Here is a 24,216-nt window from a genome sequence, read left to right as displayed (position 1 = left end):
GAGAGGGACAACCTGCCAGGTCACATCTATCTATCTATCTATCTATCTATCTATCTATCTATCCATCTCATATCTATCTATCTATCTATCTATCTATCTATCTATCATCTATCTATCTATCTATCTCATATCTATCTATCTATCTATCTCATATCTATCTATCTATCTCATATCTATCTCATATCTATCTCATATCTATCTATCTCATATCTATCTATCTATCTATCTATCTATCTATCTATCTCATATCTATCTATCTATCTATCTATCTCATATCTATCTCATATCTATCTCATATCTATCTATCTATCTCATATCTATCTCATATCTATCTATCTCATATCTATCTATCTATCTATCTATCTATCTCATATCTATCTATCTATCTATCTATCTATCTATCTATCTCCTATCTATCTATCTCATATCTATCTATCTATCTATCTATCTATCTCATATCTATCTCTCTCCTATCTATCTATCTATCTATCTATCTCATATCTATCTATCTCATATCTATCTATCTCATATCTATCTCATATCTATCTATCTCCTATCTATCTATCTATCTATCTATCTATCTATCTATCTATCTATATCTATCTATCTATCTATCTATCTCATATCTATCTCATATCTATCTCATATCTATCTCTCTATCTATCTCATATCTATCTATTTATCTATCTCATATCTATCTCATATCTATCTATTTATCTATCTATCTCATATCTATCTCCTATCTATCTATCTATCTATCTATCTATCTCATATCTATCTATCTATCTATCTATCTATCTATCTATCTCATATCTATCTCATATCTATCTCATATCTATCTATCTATCTATCTATCTATCTATCTATCTATCTATCTATCTCATATCTATCTCATATCTATCTCATATCTATCTATCTATCTATCTATCCATCTCATATCTATCTATCTATCTATCTATCATCTATCTATCTATCTATTTATCTCATATCTATCTATCTATCTATCTCATATCTATCTATCTATCTATCTATCTATCTATCTCCTATCTATCTATCTATCTATCTCATAACTATCTCATATCTATCTATCTCATATCTATCTATCTATCTATCTATCTATCTCATATCTATCTATCTCATATCTATCTCATATCTATCTATCTCCTATCTATCTATCTATCTCCTATCTATCTATCTCATATCTATCTATCTATCTCCTATCTATCTATCTATCTATCTATCTATCTCATATCTATCTCATATCTATCTATCTCATATCTATCTCATATCTATCTATCTCCTATCTATCTATCTATCTATCTATCTATATCTATCTATCTATCTCATATCTATCTATCTCATATCTATCTCTCTATCTATCTCATATCTATCTATTTATCTATCTATCTCATATCTATCTCATATATATCTATCTCCTATCTATCTATCTATCTATCTATATCTATCTATCTATCTCATATCTATCTATCTCATATCTATCTCTCTATCTATCTCATATCTATCTATCTATCTATCTATCTATCTATCTATCTATCTATCTCATATCTATCTCATATCTATCTCATATCTATCTATCTATCTCATATCTATCTCATATATATCTATCTATCTATCTATCTATCTCATATCTATCTCATATCTATCTCATATCTATCTATCTATCTATCTCATATCTATCTATCTCATATCTATCTCATATCTATCTATCTATCTCATATCTATCTCATATCTATCTCATATCTATCTATCTCATATCTATCTCATATCTATCTATCTATCTATCTATCTATCTATCTATCTCATATCTATCTATCTATCTCATATCTATCTCATATCTATCTCATATCTATCTATCTATCTATCTATCTATCTATCTATCAAAAATAACAAAATAGAAAAAAACAGCGCTCCACAAAGATGTTGTAACTGACAAAAAGGAGACCAATAATTCCAAAACAGGTGACGCTTGGAAACGTTATCTATCTATCTGGAAGGAAAGATAGTTAAATATGAGATAGATAAATAAATATCAAATAGATATGATTGATATGAGATAAATAAATAGATAATTTGTATATAGATAGTTGATATTGAGATGGATAGACAGGTAAAAGATATATGATAGATAATAAATAGATATTGAATAGATGTATAGATAGGAGATAAGATGATAGATAATAGATAGATAGATAGATATGAGGTAGATAGATAGATAGATAGATAGATATGAGATAGATAGATATGAGATAGATAGATAGATAGATAGATAGATAGGAGATAGATAGATAGATAGATAGATAGATAGGAGATAGATAGATAGATATGAGATAGATAGATAGATAGATAGATATGAGATAGATAGATATGAGATAGATAGATAGATAGATAGATAGATAGATAGGAGATAGATAGATAGATAGATAGATAGATATGAGATAGATAGATAGATAGATAGATAGATAGGAGATAGATAGATAGATAGGAGATAGATAGATATGAGATAGAGATAGATAGATAGATATGAGATAGATAGATAGATAGATATGAGATAGATAGATAGATAGATAGGAGATAGATAGATAGGATATAGATAGATGATAGATAGATGATAGATAGATAGATATGAAATCGATAGATAGATAGATAGATATGAGATAGATAGATAGATAGGAGATAGATAGATAAATAGATAGGAGATAGATAGATAGAGATATATGAGCTGTAAGGACAGACAGGTCTATACTATAGGCGGCTGTGTGGCCTGCTCTTCCTCTGGAGAATACAAGGCCTCCTCATATACATATCCATTAAGGAGACAGAGAAGAGCCGGCTACATTCATGTAATGGTTTCATCAATGACTCAGCTCCCCGGATAATTCCGGCTTCCTTTCCCAGACACATCTGCTCTTACTGTAACATATGGAGGCCATCCAGTCATCACAGCTCCGCATGGAGCAGGGGCAGGACAGTAGCCGCATTACAGATCTATAAAGAAGGACCCTAAAACAATCTAGTCCCCCGCCCCCTGAGATCTGGAGGGGTCCTCTATTCTCAGGTTCTCAAACATCTACCATGGGCACACTGTCTGGCACATTGGACCTTGTTTTGTGTTATTTTCCCTAGAAAGCAGGCGCTGGGTTCCTGGAGAGGTATCTGATCCGAGCGCCGCCATGTGTGCCGTGACTTAGCGGTTTTTGGAGATGACAGCTGTGGAGGATTACTAAACTATGTCTGCACATAGTTATCTCTAGAACAAGGTCAGGGGAAAAACCCTTTAATTAAGACAAAATTTAAAGGGATTGTCCAGAAGTGTATAAATAAAGTTGCTTGAACAAACCACCCTATGTAGTTATTTACTAGGCCGGAAACTGTCTGAAAGACAATCTGGCTTTGTTGCCCACAGCAACCAATCACGGCACAGCTTTCATTTTCACACAGGGCTATAAGAAATAAAAGCTGTTCAGTGATTGGTTGGTCGTAGGTAACAAACAACATTGCTTTCAGGCAATATCATAAATGTTTGTATTCAATAAACTTTATTCTTACAGTTCTGAAGTAGACAATTAAAGGAATTTTTCATCTAATAATTGATAATTTAGCTGCGTCTGATAATATATATTTCATAACTATAATTCTCACTAGAAATAATCCAATATAACAATTTAGGTGGAAGTTTAACAATCAAGAAGAAGACACCCCAAATCTCAACATTAAACCCCTTGAGGCAACATTGACAATTTTGGTAACCTAGAACCCACCTCAGACTAGTTGTCACCAAAACTGTCCTCCATATTGACCCATATTCACCTTGATAGTGAGAGTTTTGTGTAATTTATGGATAAACAAAGACTTTTTTTTTAGGAAAGAACTTAAGGTCTCAAGAAACTTCTCCACATTTACTCTTAAAGGGGTTGTCCAGTTCAGTTAAACACAGACGCCCTACCTGCTCACAGGTTATTTGCTCAGGCCATTATACCAGACATAACCTATGAACTGATGTGGTGCTGTTTCTAGTAGAGGACTGACATGTTTTTTCTAGAACTGGACAACCCCTTTAAGTTCTGGATAACCCTACTTTTTTGGGTGAATTACAGATCGGGCCATAATAAGCTAGTAACTAGGTGGTGCAAATGGTTCTTGTGGCCAAGAAGGCCGGAGCCATGGACTAGGGCCTACATTTAGTCGTCACGACAACCTAGAGAGCATTCATGCTCCACCCACAATTAGACCAATTATAACGCGTGCTATTAGTTATCATCCCTTCTATTGTATTCATTTGGCTCCAGATGTTTAGAACTTTCTACCGGAAGAAGTCGGAGCTTATTCCCCTGCTCCAAATCCCTTTTCCCTCACAAGTTTAGTGTGCGGGGGATGTTAATAAATGTTTATGCTCCTTTCAGGAAGTAGAAGAAGATATTTGACTTCATGGGAAGTGGGGATGAAATATTTCACATATCTTGGATACATAGATATACTGTACCTATATATAGAACCTTCTTGAGGTCCAGTGAGAGGTGTCAGGCCAATCCATTGTCACATACTGACAAGCGGCCTGCCAATTTGTTGACGTATTTGGCTTCTTAAAGGGGTTGTAACTTATACTCAATCGGAAGAACGGGGTCCCCATGTAGCCCATAGAAGTCTATGAATCCCCAGTCACACATTAGTACTGGTAGGACTTTCTGTCTCCTGTTTCTAGGGGTCGGAGTGGTTAGACCCCTACCCATCTGACCAGTGTCTCAGTAAAAAAAAATTTTCAGGGGAGGGGGCAAACCTTTTAGAAAACCTTATGTAAATAGATCCTTGTAGCCTCCAAAATGTGGGTTGTACTGATGGACCTCATGGGTCTAGCCCTGGGCCCACCGAAGAATCCTCTGGTGGTCTAATCCAAAACTATACTTGACATTTTGCCCTAATCTGGGGAAAGGTGATTCTTAACTTTAAGGGCACAACCCTTTAAAGGAAACCTACTATGAGGAAGTAGACCTGATGGTAGATCCATCCTGCCTCTGCCCTAATCTGTAATTTAATAATCCTGGAACCTAACCTGACTTTTTAAAAAGCTCTATTATAGTAATATGTAAATTAACTGCAGAGGCTACTGGGGCGGGCACTGGGAGCTAAGGCTACTCCACGCCCCATTATCCTCTGCAGGTAATTTACATATTACTAATATGTTTTTAACAAGTCCGGTTAGGTTCCAGGTTTAGGATGACAGGAGGAATCTATCATCAGATCTAGGTTTCCTTTATGGTGGCCATATACAGCAGATTACCATGGGCAAGATTTGCCAACTTCTTGGACGTGAAGATTCAGGCATGTTGAATTTCAACATGTTCAATCCTTTAAAGGACATCTATTATCAGGATTATGTATTATAAACCAAGTATACTAACATGATGTTGTGTGCCCCCTTTGTCAGGATCCGCTCTTCTTTAAGCTTTTTATGTCTTTGTTTTTACAAAAAAGGCTTAAAAAATCATACAAATGAACCTGAGGGGCTCCATGTTCCATAGAAGTTAATGGAGCCTGTATGTCCTCAGGCTCATTTGCATAGTTTTTAAAGCATATTTTCTTAAAATCGAGGGCATAAAAAGCTAAAAGAAGAGCAGATCCTGATAAAGAGGGCATTCACCAATATGTTAGTGTACTTGGTTTATAATCCATGATCCTGATGGTAGATTTCCTTTAAGGGTTGGCAGACCATAGACACTTGTGTAGAAAGGATCATTAGTGTCAGATCACTGAGGGGCAAAACACTGGGACCTCTAAGGATTGGTAAAACATCATTCACTTCTATAGGCAGGGTCACCATCTTGCCAAATTCTTAGAAGAGAACGGAGGACCAGTCATGCACGAACATGAAGGATCTAGGAAGATTTTTGGTCTTCTAATCATTGGGAACTAAACTTATCCTCTATCTTTTTGGTCCAAAAGTGGATTGACACCTGATAATGGTAGAGTTGTGCAATCAATGTGATTGGCCCAATCATTACCAATGGCCGAACCAACTAACTTAACACCATCAAAGTCACAAAATGAATGACATTCAAAATAAAAATGGGCACTAAACCTAAGGCTTTGTCTAGTTTCCATTCACTTCATGGTTATATGCTGTCTATTGTTCTCTGGTATCAACCATAAAAGGGGAGGAGGCTGCACTATTGTCTATGGACTGGTGGACAGGAAGTGCAGAATGCTCCAACCTCCCTATGACTATGACTCATGTCACATATTTATGATTTATGTAGTTTGTCTATTGGGGGTCCACATTAGGTTTAGTAACCCTTTCATAACATATGTAATTCATGGTAAGGAATCACATACATACCTGTAGTGCACTTTCTTCATCTTGCTGTTCCATCCACTGCTTGGCCAGAAGTTCCTCCAGCATCTCCTTCTTGCCTTTGAGATTCTGCAAGTCTCTGTCTAGATTCTGCAGTTGCAGTTGACTCTGTTTGTTCTCCTCTAACACCTTCTTCAAGTTCTCTTTGGCCTGGGACAAATTTGCCTCCAGAGCTGACACTTCATTGGTGTAGTCCTCAACAGCTCCCTGCCATATCTGTGACATTTTATTTGCATAGTCTTCTACGTTGACTGGATTGAAGTTTACTGGAGCAAGTTTGAAGTTCTCCAGTCTTTGGGAGTAACTGGAGATCTCCTCTTCCATCAGTGCCTTATCTTCTTCGTGAGTCTTAATGATGTCCTCCATTTCTTCCTCCAGGTGGACTAGTCTTTCTTTCAACCATATTTGGGCTCTTTTCTCTTCTTCTAGCAATTTTTTGCTTTCAGACAATTCTTTCTTGATGTCTTCTTGGGCTTGCTTCTCCTGAAGGCATAGATCCTTCACATGCTCAATCTCTTCACAGATGCAGTCTCTGTCAGTTTCCACCTGGACCATCTCCCGATGTCCATCATCTAAGGCGTCCCTCAGCTTCATAATTTCGTCATGGTACTTTCTCATTACTGACTTATTGGACTTGGTGCTCTTAAGATGATGGATCTCCGCCCTAAGGAGTTCATTTTCTTCTTCTAGGGCTTTGACTCGGGAGAGGTAAGCCTCAAGGCGTTTGTTGAGGCTCCACATTTGTGCAGACTCTTCACCAAGGGATATGGTTGCCGGATAGGTCTCCATTCTGCTCATTGATATTCTCCAAGTCCTCGTGAAGGATACTTCTCTACCAGCTTGTGGGAGTGTGATGCTGGATTCTCAGCAAGTGAGAGAATGGCTCAGGAGGAGCAGACCCAAAGCTATTCATACACTGCATCTGGCCGGGGAGGGGAGGGTCCCATTATAAGGCAGTGATTAACCCTTCCAAGGAAGTCCTGCTGCATCCTATGACACTGTCAGATTCACGAACACTTCCGTCAAAATGTATTCACTAAAGCATACACAACTCCCGTGTTTCCTAGAAAGTCATTTCCTTCCAACGTGAGGACAATACCTCATAGATTTTGTTAATAATCCAATTATTTATTTTTTATCTCAAATTTCTTTCTAGAACACCTGAATTTTACAACATTTAAAGAAAAAAAAAATAAAATTAAAAACATCCAAGAGAGTAAAAAATTTTAAAAATGACCAAGTATGTTTTGGAAAATACTGAATGACAACTAACATAGTAACCGTTGTAGATGTCAGAAGGTTCATCACTCAAACTTCTTCAACTAATGAACATCAAAAGGGTACAAAAAAGGGAGTGCAAGCTGGGCCAATAGATAAGAAGTCTGGAAACTATGGGAGTTGTGGTTCTTCGACTTCTCAATAGCTGTCAGGGTTCTTTGACATCTACAATGGGTGTCCTATTTCTTTGACTATATGAGGGTCAACATGGTTCTTTGACCTCTGTAAAGGGTGTGATGGATCTGGGACTTCAACAAGGGGTGTCCGGGTTCCTAGACTTAAAGGGTGTGGTTCTTTGACTTCTACGATGAGTGTTGGGGTTCTTTGACCTCTATAATGGGATCTTTGACTTCTTCCATCGTTCTTTGACTTCAAGGGTTGGCACTGTGGTTCTTTCATTTCTACAATGGTTGTTGTAGTTCATTGACTTCTATGATGGGTCTTATGGTTCTTTGACCTCCATAGTGGCTTGACTTCAACTAGAGGTGTTGGGGGTTCTGTCACTTAAAGTGAACCTGTCATCAGAAATTTGTCTAATAAACCAATACCAGTTTGTCGTGAAGCAGCTTAATACCTTCCAGATCATGTAACTTTCATGGCCCAGTGTGGTGGCATCATCTTGAAAATAATTTTTGAAGTGAGATGTCTACGATGGATGTTGTGTTTCTTCTGTGATGGGCATTGTGGTTCTTTCACCTCTACATTGGGTGTTGGGGGTTCTTTGCTTAGAAGGATGAATGGTGTGGTTCTTTCACCTCTACAATGGGTGTTGGGGGTTCTTCGCCTTGAAGGATGGATGCTGTGGTTCTTTGACTTCTAAGATGGATGTTGTGGTTCTTCAAATTCTGTGATGGCTTTCATGGTTCTTTGACTTCTTCCAAGAATGTTGGGTTTCTTCAAGAAAGGGCACTGTGGTTCTTAAACTTCTACTAGTAGTTTTGGGGTTCGTTGATTTAAACGTTGGATGTCAGGGTTCTTGAAATTTTGGATGCTCATTGTTTTTTTGTTTTTTTTAATTTTATAGTGGGAATCAGGGTTCCTTGACTTCTACAATAGGGCACACAGATTACGCAGCGCTGCACAGAACTTGCCAAATCGTTTTAGTTACCTTTATAATGGGTGTTGGAATTATATGATATTTATGAAGGGTTTTGATGTTCTTTTGGGATGTTGCAATTTATCAAACCAAATCACAGTGTACGTATAAATGTTGCAACCTCGATCCCGCGGTGTGTTGTCTGACGAGGATTCGGGTCAGGCGCGATTCATTAAGGGCGTGCGTCCAATTTCCTGCAGGTGTCGCTTCTGCGCTGAGATCCGCCGGAGTTCCCCTTTATCTTCCTAGTGCATTTGAGTGCTTGATCTTACGACACAATTAGTTAAATTCCGCAGTTTGTCCGAATCCGGCGGGTTGTCCGACGGCCACAGTCCCGATTTCTGTCGCATGCAAGCCGGTGCCGATGCACCACAATCCGATCGCATGTGCCAAAAACCCAGGGCAATTTGGCGCAAAAACGGTGCAAAGCGGAAATATTCGGGAAAACCAGACGGAATCGCGGTCCGTGGACCCTTAGTAAATGTACCCCAATAAGTCAATAAAAATTCTCCTTCTCATAGTCTTTCTAGGTCCCAGGGGTCGAAATATCATTGCTACCCCTCATAATAAGGAAGCTACATACTGATGACAAATTATGTTTATTTTGAATCTTTAAAAAAGTAAAAATCCTATTAAATTATCCAAAAAATGACACACACAATGTAAAGAAATTATCTTACACCTTTTCTGCGGGACTCGTGTTCTCTCCCAAATTCCCTAAAAGAGTGCGCACACTGTGCCACCTTGTGGTGTATTTATAGTACTTCATAGGATCCAAGACCTTGCAAAAGAAATTCTGACTACTGAGCGTTTTAACATTAAACATTAAAATTTAGTTGAGGCCGTCCCAACAATAATAAAAATATCCACAAAAAAAACACTGTTATTGTCACATTCAATAGACAACATGATGAAACTTAGACGTTGTAAGTCGTTAAAGCGTAATTTCACAAGGTTGTGTATATTGTCGGGCAGGACTATGGTATTATGTCACGGGTGCCCCTGCGACCCATATCCCGGGTACCTCTGTGTGCCCCAGCCTCTCACTCACCTGTCCCGGCTCCAGCGGTGATCACCGCACTCCGGCGCGCACCGGTTCTATACAATTTAAAGAGCCAGTGCACCTCTAATTGGCGCTGGCAAGCTGCTTGCCATTATAAATTCCAGCCCCTTCCTTTGTCCCCTGCCGGATCTTTGTGTTTCCATGCCTGAGAGAAAGCTATATTCCGAACCCTCTGCGACTATCCTGATTTCCCGTTGTGACCTTGATTCTGTTCCGGACTCCAATCCCATGCTGCCTGTCCTGACCTACAGCTACGTTCCTGACTCTTATCCTGTGCTGCCTGTCTCGACCTCCTGTTTGTCCCCGACCATGAGTTTGCCTGACGATTTTGTACTACGCCTTGGCCACCACCGCGGAGAAAAAAAGTCACGCCTGTGGAATGACCTGATGGTACCACGCTGCAACAAGTCCAACCTGCTTTGCGGCCGGCTCTGGTGAAAACCGGGAACCACTTAGACTCTGGTCTCAGGTGTTGGCTTACGTTACTGTCTGCAGTGCTTCAGAGGATCCATTACCACCAGCCAGTTGCCGTGCAAGGTCAGCAACTCTCCGCTATGCTACAGCAGCTATTGTCTTCCCAGCTGCAGCAGCAGCATCCGGTTTCTGCGGTACACTCCGCTACTGCGGTCGCATTATCCCAAGTTGTGCAGGGGCTTTATCACTCAGTGCTCCCTGCACATTGAACTCATGGTGTTCTTCACAGAACGGTATAAAGTGGCTTTCATCATCAGCCTCCTCTCCAGTAAGGCCTGGCATGGGCTACTCCTCTCTGGGACAGGAAAGACCTAGTCACGGCTAATATCCCCACCTTCTTTGCCGAGTTCCGGTCCGTCTTGAGGAACCAACCCGGGCTTCTTCTGCTGAGACCGCCCTGCTGAACTTGTGTCAAGGGGACTCATTTGTTGGTGACTATGCGGTTTAGTTCTGTACCCTGGGTACTGGGCTTGCCTGGAACGAAGCCGCCCTGGTCACAACTTTTAAAAAGGGATTGTCTGGTCAGATAAAAGAACTTATCTCTCTAGCCACTCAGATAGACATCCGGTTTACTGAGCGCTCTGATAAAGCATTCTTTAGTGGCCTCGTCCAGGGGGACTACGAGCCATACAGAGATCTCTGGGCTTTGCCAATTATTACCGGCAATTTATTCCACATTTCTCCTCTCTTGTATCTCTCATTGTGGCGCTGACTAAGAAGAACGCCAATCCGAGACTCAGGCCTCTGGAAGCTGAAGAAGCCTTCACCAAGCTGTCTGCCAGTTCCCCTGCGCCAGTTCTCACACGGCCTGATACGGAAAAGCCATTCCAGTTGGAGGCTGGCGCCTCATCCGTTGGTGCCGGAGCCGTCCTCACCCAGCAAGGGCCCAAAAGTCGAACCCTCACCTGTGGCTTCTACTCAAAGACCTTCTCAGCTGCCAAGAGAAATTATTCCATTGATGATCAGGAACTTCTGGCCATAAAGCTAGCTTTGGAGGAATGGCGCTATCATCTGGAAGGAGCTCATCATCCGATCTATATCTGCACTGACCACAAGAATCTTCTCTCTCTCCAGACTGCTCAGCGTCTCAATCCTAGTCAGGCTTGCTGGTCCCTCTTTTTCTCATGATTCTACTGCGGTCCAGCCAAGAAATCAAAGCTGATGCCCTCTCTCATGCCTCTGATGTTGTTGGGAAGAATCAGCTCCTCATCATATCGTTCCTCCGGAAAGACTGGTCGCTGCGGCTCCTGTGGACCTAAGGCAGCTCCCTCCTGGCAAGATCTATGTCCAACCAGCTCTTCGAAAGAGGATACTAACTTGGGGACACTGCTCTCATGTAGCTGGACACCCTGTGGTGCAGAGATATGTTGCCCTCATATCTCGTTAATACCGGTGGCCAGATCTGGTCAAGGACGTTCGACATTTTGTTCCTGTGCTTTCTGCGTCCGTAACAAGTCATCACGCCTCAAGCCTTCAGGTCTGCTGCTCCCAATGCCGATACCCAGTTGCCCGTGGACTCACATAGCCATGTACTTTATTTAGGATCTCCCATCTTCTTCCGGAAGTACAGTCATCTGGGTGGTAACGGATTGCTTCTCTAAGATATCCCACTTTGTTCCTCTGCCCGGTCTGCTGTCGGCTCCACACCTTGCAAGCCTGTTTTTCCTGCCCATCTTCCCACTATATGGACTTCCCCTGCACATTGTCTCGGCGCTCTCTGTGCGGTCAACTACAGGTTAAACTGGACATCTCATCTGCGTACCATCAACAGTACAATGGACAAGTTGAGAGGGTTAATCAGACCCTGGGATGCAATCTCCATCATTTTGTCTCTGCCCGACAGGATGACTGGTCCACCCTTCTACCATGGGCGGAGTTTTCTTACAACTCTCTGGACTATGAATCTGCTGGCTCTACTCCATTTTTTGTTGTCTTTGGGCAACATCCACGCCCGCCTTCCTCTGTCCGGGCCTTCTGATGTTTCTGCCGTGCAGGATCTCAAGTCCATCTGGGAGCAAACACGGCAGTCACTACTTCGGGCCTCTGCCCGCACCAAGCCTGAGGCCGACAAGAGACACAGGCCTCCTCCAGTCTTCTCTCCAGGAGATAAGGTGTGGCTGTCTTCAAGATACGTCCAGCTGAAGGTTCCCAGCTACAAGCTATCTCGGTCCATTTGAGGTGCTAAAGTGCATCAATCCCGTGGCGTATAAGCTTCGCCTTCTTGCCACCATGCGCATCCCGAATTCCTTCCATGTCTCCCTTCTGAAATCAGTCTTCCTGAATCGCTTCTTTTGGCAAGTACCACTTCCAAATCCTGAGGCACATTCTACCGATGAGGTAAAAGAGGTCCTGGGTATGAAGTCTGTCAGAGGGAAGCAGTTCTTTCTTGTTGACTGGAAGGGGTATGGGCCAGAGGAGAGGTCTTGGGAGCCCGAGGACAGCATCCTGGATCGTGCTCTTCTGCAAAGGTTCCTCCAGTCCAAAAAGAGGGGGAGACCGAAGGGGGGGATACTATCACGGGTGCTCCTGCGACCCCTATCACCCCTGTACCTCTGTGTGCCCCAACCTCTCACTCACCTGTCCCTGCTCCATCGGCGATCCCCGTGATGTCGGTGCTCCAGCGCGTGTGCTCCCATGTCCTAGGGCACGCGCGCGTTGGCTCTGTAAAATTTAAAGGCCCAAGTGCTGGCCAGCTGCTTGCTATTAAAAAATTCCAGCCCCTTGGTGCTTCCATGCCTAAGAGAAAGCTATATTCCATGCCCTTCCTGATTTCCTGTTGTGACCTCGATTCCGTTCCTTACTCCGATCCCGTGCTGCCTGTCCTGACCTACTGCTACGTTCCCAATTCTGTGCTGACTGTCTCCATGAGTTTGCCTGACGATTCTGTACTATGCCTTGGCCGCCACCGCGATCAAAGTTGCTCCTGTGGAACAACCTGGTGGTACCATGCCGCAAGTCCAACCTGCTTTGTGGCGGGCTCTGGTGCCACTTAGACTCCGGTCCCAGGTGTCGGCTTACGTCACCGTCCGAGGTGCTACAGAGGATCCACTACCACCGATCCTGACATATTAAACCAACCAGATGTTGCAGTATAGGAATCTTTATAATATTACAAATACCTTAAGAAAGTAAATCAAACAAACAAAAAGGATCTTTTCTACCAATAGAAGCCCTCGAAAACAAATCCTTTCTGTACTGGTCCAAAACTGTGCTCTTCCTTAATCTAGTCTTGCCCCCGGTGTCTGACACCAGACATGGCCGCCCATATAGAGGACAATCAGCCTCCGGTGAGATTCCTGCAGCTTCTGGCTCCTCCTATCTTGGCTCTGGTTTGTATATTTCTGTTATTTCAGTTGACTCCATAAATTGATACCGACCGACCCTTGTTCAAAACTAAATATTTATAATAGTAAAGCTTTATTTCTATAGCGCCATCATATTCTGCAGCACTTTACCGATGATAGGGAACATACACAAAAGAAACAAGTTATTACAGAGCAATAACATAATGAAATGAAATAAATGGTGTGAGGGCCCTGCTCACAAGAGCTTACAGTCTATGAGGATGAGGGGGTGACACAAGAGCTTACAGTCTATGAGGATGAGGGGGTGACACAAGAGCTTAAAGTCTATGAGGATGAGGGGGTGATACAAAAGCTTACAGTCTATGAGGATGAGCGGTTGACACAAGAGCTTACAGTCTATGAGGACGAGGGGGTGACACAAGAGCTTACAGTCTATGAGGATGAGGGGATGACACATAAGAGCTTACAGTCTATGAGGATAAGGGGGGAAACAAGAGCTTACAGTCTATGAGGATGATGGGGTGACACAAGAGCTTACAGTCTATGAGGATGAGGGTGTGACACAAGAGCTTACAGTCTATGAGGATGAGGGGTGACACAAGAGCTTACAGTCTATGAGGATGAGGGGGTGACACAAGAGCTTACAGTCTATGAGGATGAGGGGGGGACACAAGAGCTTACAGTCTATGAGGATGAGGGGGACACAAGAGCTTACAGTCTATGAGGATGAGGGGGTGACACAAGAGCTTACAGTCTATGAGGATGAGGGGGTGACACAGGAGCTTACAGTCTATGAGGATGAGGGGGACACAAGAGCTTACAGTCTATGAGGATGAGGGGGTGACACAAGAGCTTACAGTCTATGAGGATGAGGGGTGACACGAGAGCTTACAGTCTATGAGGATGAGGGGGTGACACAAGAGCTTACAGTCTATGAGGATGAGGATGTGACACAAGAGCTTACAGTCTATGAGGATGAGGGGGTGACACAAGAGCTTACAGTCTATGAGGATGAGGGGGTGACACAAGAGCTTACAGTCTATGAGGATGAGGGGGTGGCACAAGAGCTTACAGTCTATGAGGATGAGGGGATGACACAAGAGCTTACAGTCTATGAGGATGAGGGGGTGACACAAGAGCTTACAGTCTATGAGGATGAGGGGGTGACACAAGAGCTTAAAGTCTATGAGGATGAGGGGGTGATACAAAAGCTTACAGTCTATGAGGATGAGCGGTTGACACAAGAGCTTACAGTCTATGAGGACGAGGGGGTGACACAAGAGCTTACAGTCTATGAGGATGAGGGGATGACACATAAGAGCTTACAGTCTATGAGGATAAGGGGGGAAACAAGAGCTTACAGTCTATGAGGATGATGGGGTGACACAAGAGCTTACAGTCTATGAGGATGAGGGTGTGACACAAGAGCTTACAGTCTATGAGGATGAGGGGTGACACAAGAGCTTACAGTCTATGAGGATGAGGGGGTGACACAAGAGCTTACAGTCTATGAGGATGAGGGGGGGACACAAGAGCTTACAGTCTATGAGGATGAGGGGGACACAAGAGCTTACAGTCTATGAGGATGAGGGGGTGACACAAGAGCTTACAGTCTATGAGGATGAGGGGGTGACACAGGAGCTTACAGTCTATGAGGATGAGGGGGACACAAGAGCTTACAGTCTATGAGGATGAGGGGGTGACACAAGAGCTTACAGTCTATGAGGATGAGGGGTGACACGAGAGCTTACAGTCTATGAGGATGAGGGGGTGACACAAGAGCTTACAGTCTATGAGGATGAGGATGTGACACAAGAGCTTACAGTCTATGAGGATGAGGGGGTGACACAAGAGCTTACAGTCTATGAGGATGAGGGGGTGACACAAGAGCTTACAGTCTATGAGGATGAGGGGGTGACACAAGAGCTTACAGTCTATGAGGATGAGGGGGACACAAGAGCTTACAGTCTATGAGTATGAAGGGGTGACACAAGAGCTTACAGTCTATGAGGATGAGGGGGGACACAAGAGCTTACAGTCTATGAGTATGAAGGGGTGACACAAGAGCTTACAGTCTATGAGGATGAGGGGGGACACAAGAGCTTAAAGTCTATGAGGATGAGGGGGTGATACAAAAGCTTACAGTCTATGAGGATGGGGGGTTGACACAAGAGCTTACAGTCTATGAGGATGAGGGGGTGACACAAGAGCTTACAGTCTATGAGGATGAGGGGATGACACATAAGAGCTTACAGTCTATGAGGATAAGGGGGGAAACAAGAGCTTACAGTCTATGAGGATGAGGGGATGACACATAAGAGCTTACAGTCTATGAGGATAAGGGGGGAAACAAGAGCTTACAGTCTATGAGGATGAGGGGGTGACACAAGAGCTTACAGTCTATGAGGATGAGGGTGTGACACAAGAGCTTACAGTCTATGAGGATGAGGGGTGACACAAGAGCTTACAGTCTATGAGGATGAGGGGGTGACACATGAGCTTACAGTCTATGAGGATGAGGGGGTGACACAAGAGCTTACAGTCTATGAGGATGAGGGGGGGACACAAGAGCTTACAGTCTATGAGGATGAGGGGGACACAAGAGCTTACAGTCTATGAGGATGAGGGGGTGACACAAGAGCTTACAGTCTATGAGGATGAGGGGGTGACACAAGAGCTTACAGTCTATGAGGATGAGGGGGTGACACAAGAGCTTACAGTCTATGAGGATGAGGGGGTGACACAAGAGCTTACAGTCTATGAGGATGAGGGGGTGACACAAGAGCTTACAGTCTTTGAGGATGAGGAGGTGACACAAGAGCTTACAGTCTATGAGGATGACGGGGACACAAGAGCTTACAGTCTATGAGGATGAGGGGGACACAAGAGCTTACAGTCTATGAGTATGAAGGGGTGACACAAGAGCTTACAGTCTATGAGGATGAGGGGGGACACAAGAGCTTACAGTCTATGAGTATGAAGGGGTGACACAAGAGCTTACAGTCTATGAGGATGAGGGGGGACACAAGAGCTTACAGTCTATGAGGATGAGGGGGACACAAGAGCTTACAGTCTATGAGTATGAAGGGGTGACACAAGAGCTTACAGTCTATGAGGATGAGGGGGGACACAAGAGCTTACAGTCTATGAGTATGAAGGGGTGACACAAGAGCTTACAATCTATGAGGATGAGGGGGGACACAAGAGCTTACAGTCTATGAGGGGGTGACACAAGAGCTTACAGTCTATGAGGATGAGGGGGTGACACAAGAGCTTACAGTCTTTGGGGATGAGGGGGGGGGGGTGACACAAGAGCTTACATTCTATGAGGATGAGGAGGTGACACAAGAGCTTACAGTCTATGAGGATGAGGAGGTGACACAAGAGCTTACAGTCTATGGGGATGAGGGGGTGACACAAGAGCTTACAGTCTATGAGGATGAGGGGGAGACACAAGAGCTTACAGTCTATGAGGATGAGGGGGTGACAGAAGAGCTTACAGTCTATGAGGATGAGGGGGTGACAGAAGAGCTTACAGTCTATAAGGATGAAGAGTGACACAAGAGCTTACAGTCTATGAGGATGAGGGGGTGACACAATAGCTTACAGTCTATGAGGATGAGGGGTGACATAAGAGCTTACAGTCTATGAGGATGAGGGGGGTGACACAAGAGCTTACAGTCTATGAGGATGAGGGGGACACAAGAGCTTACAGTCTATGAGGATGAGGGGGTGACACAAGAGCTTACAGTCTATGAGGATGAGGGGGTGACACAAGAGCTTACAGTCTATGAGTATGAAGGGGTGACACAAGAGCTTACAGTCTATGAGGATGAGGGGTGACACAAGAGCTTACAGTCTATGAGTATGAAGGGGTGACACAAGAGCTTACAATCTATGAGTATGAAGGGGTGACACAAGAGCTTACAGTCTATGAGGATGAGGGGGTGACACAAGAGCTTACAGTCTATGAGTATGAAGGGGTGACACAAGAGCTTACAGTCTATGAGGATGAGGGGGGACACAAGAGCTTACAGTCTATGAGTATGAAGGGGTGACACAAGAGCTTACAGTCTATGAGGATGAGGATGTGACACAAGAGCTTACAGTCTATGAGGATGAGGGGGTGACACAAGAGCTTACAGTCTATGAGGATGAGGGGGTGACACAAGAGCTTACAGTCTATGAGGATGAGGGGGTGACACAAGAGCTTACAGTCTATGAGGATGAGGAGGTGACACAAGAGCTTACAGTCTATGAGGATGAGGGGGTGACACAAGAGATTACAGTCTATGAGGATGAGGGGGTGACACAAGATCTTACAGTCTATGAGGATGAGGGGGTCACACAAGAGCTTACAGTCTATGAGGATGAGGATGTGACACAAGAGCTTACAGTCTATGAGGATGAGGGGGTGACACAAGAGCTTACAGTCTATGAGGATGAGGGGGTGACACAAGAGCTTACAGTCTATGAGGATGAGGGGGTGACACAAGAGCTTACAGTCTATGAGGATGAGGGGGTTACACAAGAGCTTACAGTCTATGAGGATGAGGGGTTGACACATGAGCTTACAGTCTATGAGGATGAGGGGGAGCACAAGAGCTTACAGTCTATGAGGATGAGGGGGTGACACAAGAGCTTACAGTCTATGAGGATGAGGGGGTGACACAAGAGCTTACAGTCTATGAGGATGAGGGGGTGACACAAGAGCTTACAGTCTATGAGGATGAGGGGGTGACACAAGAGCTTACAGTCTATGAGGATCAGGGGGCGACACAAGAGCTTACAGTCTATGAGGATGAGGGGGGTGACACAGGATCTTACAGTCTATGAGGATGAGGGGGTGACACAAGAGCTTACAGTCTATGAGGATGAGGGGTGACACAAGAGCTTACAGTCTATGAAGATGAGGGGGTGACACAAGAGCTTACAGTCTATGAGGATGAGGGGGTGACACAGGAGCTTACAGTCTATGAGAATGAGGGGTGACACAAGAGCTTACAGTCTATGAGGATGAGGGGGTGACACAAGAGCTTACAGTCTATGAGGATGAGGGGATGACAGAAGAGCTTACAGTCTATGAGGATGAGGGGAGACACAAGAGCTTACAGTCTATGAGGATGAGAGGGTGACACAAGAGCTTACAGTCTATGAGGATGAGGGGTGACACAAGATCTTACAGTCTATGAGGATGAGGGGATGACAGAAGAGCTTACAGTCTATGAGGATGAGGGGGGTGACACAAGAGCTAATAGTCTATGAGGATGAGGGGGTGACACAAGAGCTTACAGTCTATGAGGATGAGGGGGGACACAAGAGCTTACAGTCTATGAGGGCACACAGGAGGTTACCATGCTCCATAACATAATTGTGCATGAGCCAATCACCATATTTATGTACAGAGTCCATAGTGCATGATCCTGAAAAGAAAGTGAAAGTAACATGAAGTTAGTAAATGTGATAGGTCTGCCTGAAGAGATGGCATGATTGACGCTTTGGTGGTTGGGTGTTAGTTTGTTTGTCCGGAGTAGGACATTCCAGAGAATCGGTGCAGCTTGGGAGAAGCTGCCAGTGGAAGTTTCGAATTAAAGAAAAGAATAATCTTAAAATGTGGGCTGATTGAAGAGCACAGGTAAAGTGGAAGATGGAGATGAGGGAGGAGAGGTAGGTAGGTGCAGCTCTGTGTGGAGCTTTGTGGATGAAGGTGATTTGATTAAACTGCATTCAGAAGACGATGGGGAACCAGTGAAGTGACTGGCAAAGACTGAAGGCACAGACCTGTAACTTCTCCTTTGGGGTGCGTTCATAAGTTCAATTTTTCAGATGGGCACTTAAGCCATAATCCCTTTCACCACATGCGGTGGACAACATAAATGGGCACTTCTGTAAATGCCAATATGAACTTGGTGTAGAATGTAGCTGTGAAATAAACCCCCATGGTGGACTATTGCGGTGGCATGGCCCGGTAGGAGGACCACTGCCGGATGTGACTTGCAGTATCATATATTTACGGGCTGCAGAGGTTGGTTGCCTCCACGACTTGGGACCTCTTTGCTCTGTAAATAGAAGCAGTGGAAATCCATAATCATGAAGAAAGAAGTCTCTCTTTAAATTTTCAACCCAGATCCAAAATCTGTATTTATTTTTAGAAAACAAACGTTCACCAAAATCTTGCTGCGATGGCCGGGAATCGAACCCGGGTCAACTGCTTGGAAGGCAGCTATGCTCACCACTATACCACCATCGCTCACACAGGCTCAGCATTATGAGCGTACGGCTCAGTACAGCCCACCCATACGGCCTCCTCCATCCTCCCGGCCCCCTACCTGCTTGTAACCTGATACTGAGGTGGACGTCTCCTGACTATGGATGTCCTCCCTCCGGCCGGGGGGGGGGGGGGGGGGAGGGGGGGGCACATTCCTACATCAGCTGCGTGTACAGCTACAAGAGCCGACAGATCCCCCTCCCTGCGCTGTCATCCAAGGCTCCAGCGGTGGTCTCCTCACACTTCACATGGCAGGATCCTGCCATGACATCATCTCCCAGATCATAGGAAGGTCCTCTTCTGTCATGTAGTTTAAGGGTCACATCTCCTCAGAGGTGATCATGATGAAACCTGATATCCACCATCCCTCCAAGCTTCTTCTTCTCCTTTCACCACTAGTTAGGATAAAATTTGGTGTCCAGGGTCTTCACTTGAGGTGTAAGAACCTCATCAGACATCGCCGATATCTCGGCTTCCGATGTTGTATTTCCACTATGTTGGTAGCAATATCGATCTTCACCCGGATTTCCCTGAAATATTCTTAGGGGCGCAGTTATTATGTAAGGATGGATTACAGGAGGTCTGGTATGTCACCCAGAAAACTGTGTCCAAAATCCATTCCTCATTGAATCCATATCTGGGTTCAGATATATGAGGGTCGATCAGTGGAAAATCTCAGACTGCTAAGATGTGAATGAGCCTTAAAGAGAACCCGTCATGCAAAATAACCCCCCTAATCTAAATATATTTCCATAAACTGCCATTAGAGAGCATTGCCTCTATCCCTTCATTGTCCCTCTACATGCCTGTAACCCTAAGCAATGAGGTCCTAAAGCTGTATGCAAATGACCTGTGAAATGTCCAATGAGTCATTAGCATATTCAAGCTGTCCAGCTTATTCATGAGTGGGAGGCACAGCCACACCCCCAGTGCTTGACTGACAACCTGTATAATGGTGTGAGGCTGTATAATGATGTGTTTCCTGGTGCTGGCGCCCCCTGCAGTACTTGTGTAGCTGATGTCTGTGTCTCTGTGTATTAGGAGGATGCAGCATGTCAGCAGATAAAGCACAGACACCGGCAATGCTTTACTATATATTACACACATACATGAGCAGTGGGAGGAGAGGGGAGGGGGAACAGCCTCTGACCATGTGACCCGCCTCATTTACATAATAAAGAAAAGATGATTTTACAATGATTAATGTATGAATTGACTAGATAAAGGCTGGGATGGAATTCTTGTGAGCTGCTACAACAGGTAGAGGTGACAGAAATAGTGACAGAGACCTGATGACAGGTGTCCTTTAAGGAGGGTGTTATTACTGTGTGCGGTAATAATCTCTCCTCTCAGTCTATCTATACCAGCCCGTGCTCTCCGATCCGCCAGGGATATGCTCTGCACCAATTCTCTGGATTGACCTTCCCCGAACTCTCTTCAGGCAGATCTATCACACTCGCTAACTGCATGAAACTTCAACTTTCTCTTTACTAACCCGTCCTGTGTCCTCCTCCCGTCGGTTATGTGGCAAACAGCAGATATTTACCAAGCTCCAGGCTTCTCTGCAGTCCCATTGACTTTGTATATACCGTATATACTCGAGTATAAGCTGACCCAAGTATAAGCCGAGGCCCCTAATTTTACCACAAAAACCTGGGAAAACCTATTGACTTGAGTATAAGCCGAGGGTGGGAAATGCATTGGTCACAGCCTCCCCATTATATAGCCTGCTGGACCCTGCCCCATAGTATATAGCCAGCATCTGCTCCCCAGTATATAGCCTGCCTGCCCATATCCCTCAGTATATAGCCAGCCCCCTGCCCCTGTATATAGCCAGTCCCCTGCCCCTGTATAGAGCCAGCAGCGGGGGAAGCTGGAAAGGTGAGTTTTGATTTTGTTTTTTTTTTTTACTGTAGTATAAGCTGAGTTTGGGTTTTCAGCACATTTTTTTTGTGCTGAAAAACTAGGCTTATACTCGAGTATATATGGTAAGATGCGGCTGATGACTGGTTCAAGCAGCAGCATTTTTTATTATTTTATTCTATTCACTTATAAAGAATGGCTGGACCATTATACATGCTCTTACACCTCTTGTGTCACCCCCTCATCCTCATAGACTACAATATAACAATCTTAATGTGTTGCACACTTGACTCCTAGGAGCTAACAACAGCTCAAGACCGGTCCACAAACAGTCCCACAATTAAAACAAAATAAAGAGAGAAATTCCTCTGGCCGGAGCTCCTAGAATCCTCTATAAATTCTTTATGGATCCATCACAGTATATTGCTTGACGCATGGATCCTTTTCAATGAGTATTACACATCTCCACAGGTTTCTGACAAGAATAGGTCACCATTCAGACCAACTCCATCGCGTCTCCTAATCCTCCTTCATTGCTATATTTCTTTAAGACAATTTCACTAGAAGAAATACGCGTACGGACAGTGCAGTATATTCTTTCTAGTTTAAAAATATACTCACAAAATATTTGTAAAAATGCGCATATCTAGACATAAGCAGGACGCCAGTCACACATGTCCAACCGACCCTGGGTTTCGCCTACACAGCTTCTTCCGGGGCATTGGGTGATATTAGCGTGGGGGTTATTATTTAACTAGGGGGCGCACAAGAGATATTATAACTGCTGGGATGAAATTAGTGAGGGGGGGTGTTATTATATCACTAGGGGGTGCACAAGAGATATTATAACTGCGGGGGTGATATTAGTGGGGGGGGTTATATCACTAGGGGGCACACAAGAGATATTATAACTGCGGGGGTGATATAAGTGTGTTGGGGGGGTTATTATATCACTAGGGGTGCACAAGAGATATTATAACTGCAGGGGTGATATTAGTGAGGGGGGTGTTATTATATCACTAGGGGGTCCACAAGAGATATTATAACTGCGGAGTGATATTAGTGTGTGGGGGGAGGGTGTTATTATATCACTTGGGGGCGCACAAGAGTCATTATAACTGCAGGGGTGATATTAGTGTGGGGGGTGGGGATTATTATATCACTAGGGGGCACACAAGAGATATTATACGTGCGGGGGTGATATTAGTGTGGGGGGAGGGGGTTATTATATCACTAGAGGGCACACAAAAGATATTACAACTGTGGGGGTGATATAAGTGTGGGGGGAGGGGGTTATTATATCACTAGGGGGCGTACAAGAGTCATTATAACTGCGGGGGTGATATAAGTGTGGGGGGAGGGGGTTATTATATCACTAGGGGGTCCACAAGAGATATTATAACTGCGGGGTGATATTAGTGTGGGTGGTTGTTATTACATCACTTGGGGGCGCACAAGAGTCATTGTAACTGCAGGGGTGATATTAGTGTGGGGGGAGGTGATTATTATATCCCTGGGGGGCACACAAGAGATATTATAAGTGCGGGGGTGATATTAGTGTGGGGGGAGGCGGTTATTATATCACTAGGGGGCACACAAAAGATATTATAACTGTGGGGGTGATATTAGTGTGGGGGGAGGGGGTTATTATATCACTTGGGGGCGTACAAGAGATATTATAACTGCGGGGGTGATATTAGTGTCGGGGGGTTATTATATCACTAGAGGGCGCACAAGAGATATTATAACTGCGGGGGTGATATAAGTGTGTTGGGGGGGTTATTATATCACTAGGGGTGCACAAGAGATATTATAACTGCAGGGGTGATATTAGTGAGGGGGGGGGTGTTATTATATCACTAGGGGGTCCACAAGAGATATTATAACTGCGGAGTGATATTAGTGAGGGGAGGGTGTTATTATATCACTTGGGGGCGCACAAGAGTCATTATAACTGCAGGGGTGATATTAGTGTGGGGTGAGGGGATTATTATATCACTAGGGGGCACACAAGAGATATTATAAGTGCGGGGGTGATATTAGTGTGGGGCGAGGGGGTTATTATATCACTAGGGGGCACACAAAAGATATTACAACTGTGGGGGTGATAGTGTGGGGGGAGGGGGTTATTATATCACTAGGGGGTCCACAAGAGATATTATAACTGCGGGGGTGATATTAGTGTGTGGGGGGGTTGTTATTATATCACTTGGGAGCACACAAGAGTCATTATAACTGCAGGGGTGATATTAGTGTGGGGGGAGGGGATTATTATATCAATGGGGGGCACACAAGAGATATTATAAGTGCGGGGTTGATATTAGTGTGGGGGGAGGGGGTTATTATATCACTTGGGGCGTACAAGAGTCATTATAACTGCGGGGGTGATATTAGTGTGGGGGGAGGGGGTTATTATATCACTAGGAGGCATACAAGAGTCATTATAACTGCGGGGGTGATTTTAGTGTGGGGGGGTTGTTATAATATCACTAGGGGGCACAC

The 24,216-nt window shown here is 44.0% G+C and overlaps 1 protein-coding gene across 2 annotated transcripts in view; it reads right to left on the bottom strand.

Annotated features, from left to right (window-relative positions):
• The window catches only part of NES (nestin), a 40,106-nt gene extending 17,723 nt beyond the window's left edge, over positions 1–22,383 (bottom strand). Inside the window, exon 1 of one of the 2 annotated variants that reach the window (XM_072114904.1) lies at positions 22,336–22,383. In XM_072114904.1, coding sequence (XP_071971005.1) covers positions 22,336–22,368 — 33 coding nt within the window. In that variant the 5' untranslated portion in view covers positions 22,369–22,383. Of the gene's footprint in view, positions 1–6,352; positions 7,303–22,335 lie in introns of those variants that run through there. The other variant, XM_072114903.1, reaches the window with a different exon arrangement.
• Between the last annotated feature and the right edge of the window lie 1,833 nt (positions 22,384–24,216).

Source organism: Engystomops pustulosus, chromosome 7 (genome assembly GCF_040894005.1).
Source record: "Engystomops pustulosus chromosome 7, aEngPut4.maternal, whole genome shotgun sequence".
NCBI classification, from domain to species: domain Eukaryota; kingdom Metazoa; phylum Chordata; class Amphibia; order Anura; family Leptodactylidae; genus Engystomops; species Engystomops pustulosus.
This window is presented reverse-complemented; position numbering and strand designations above follow the sequence as displayed.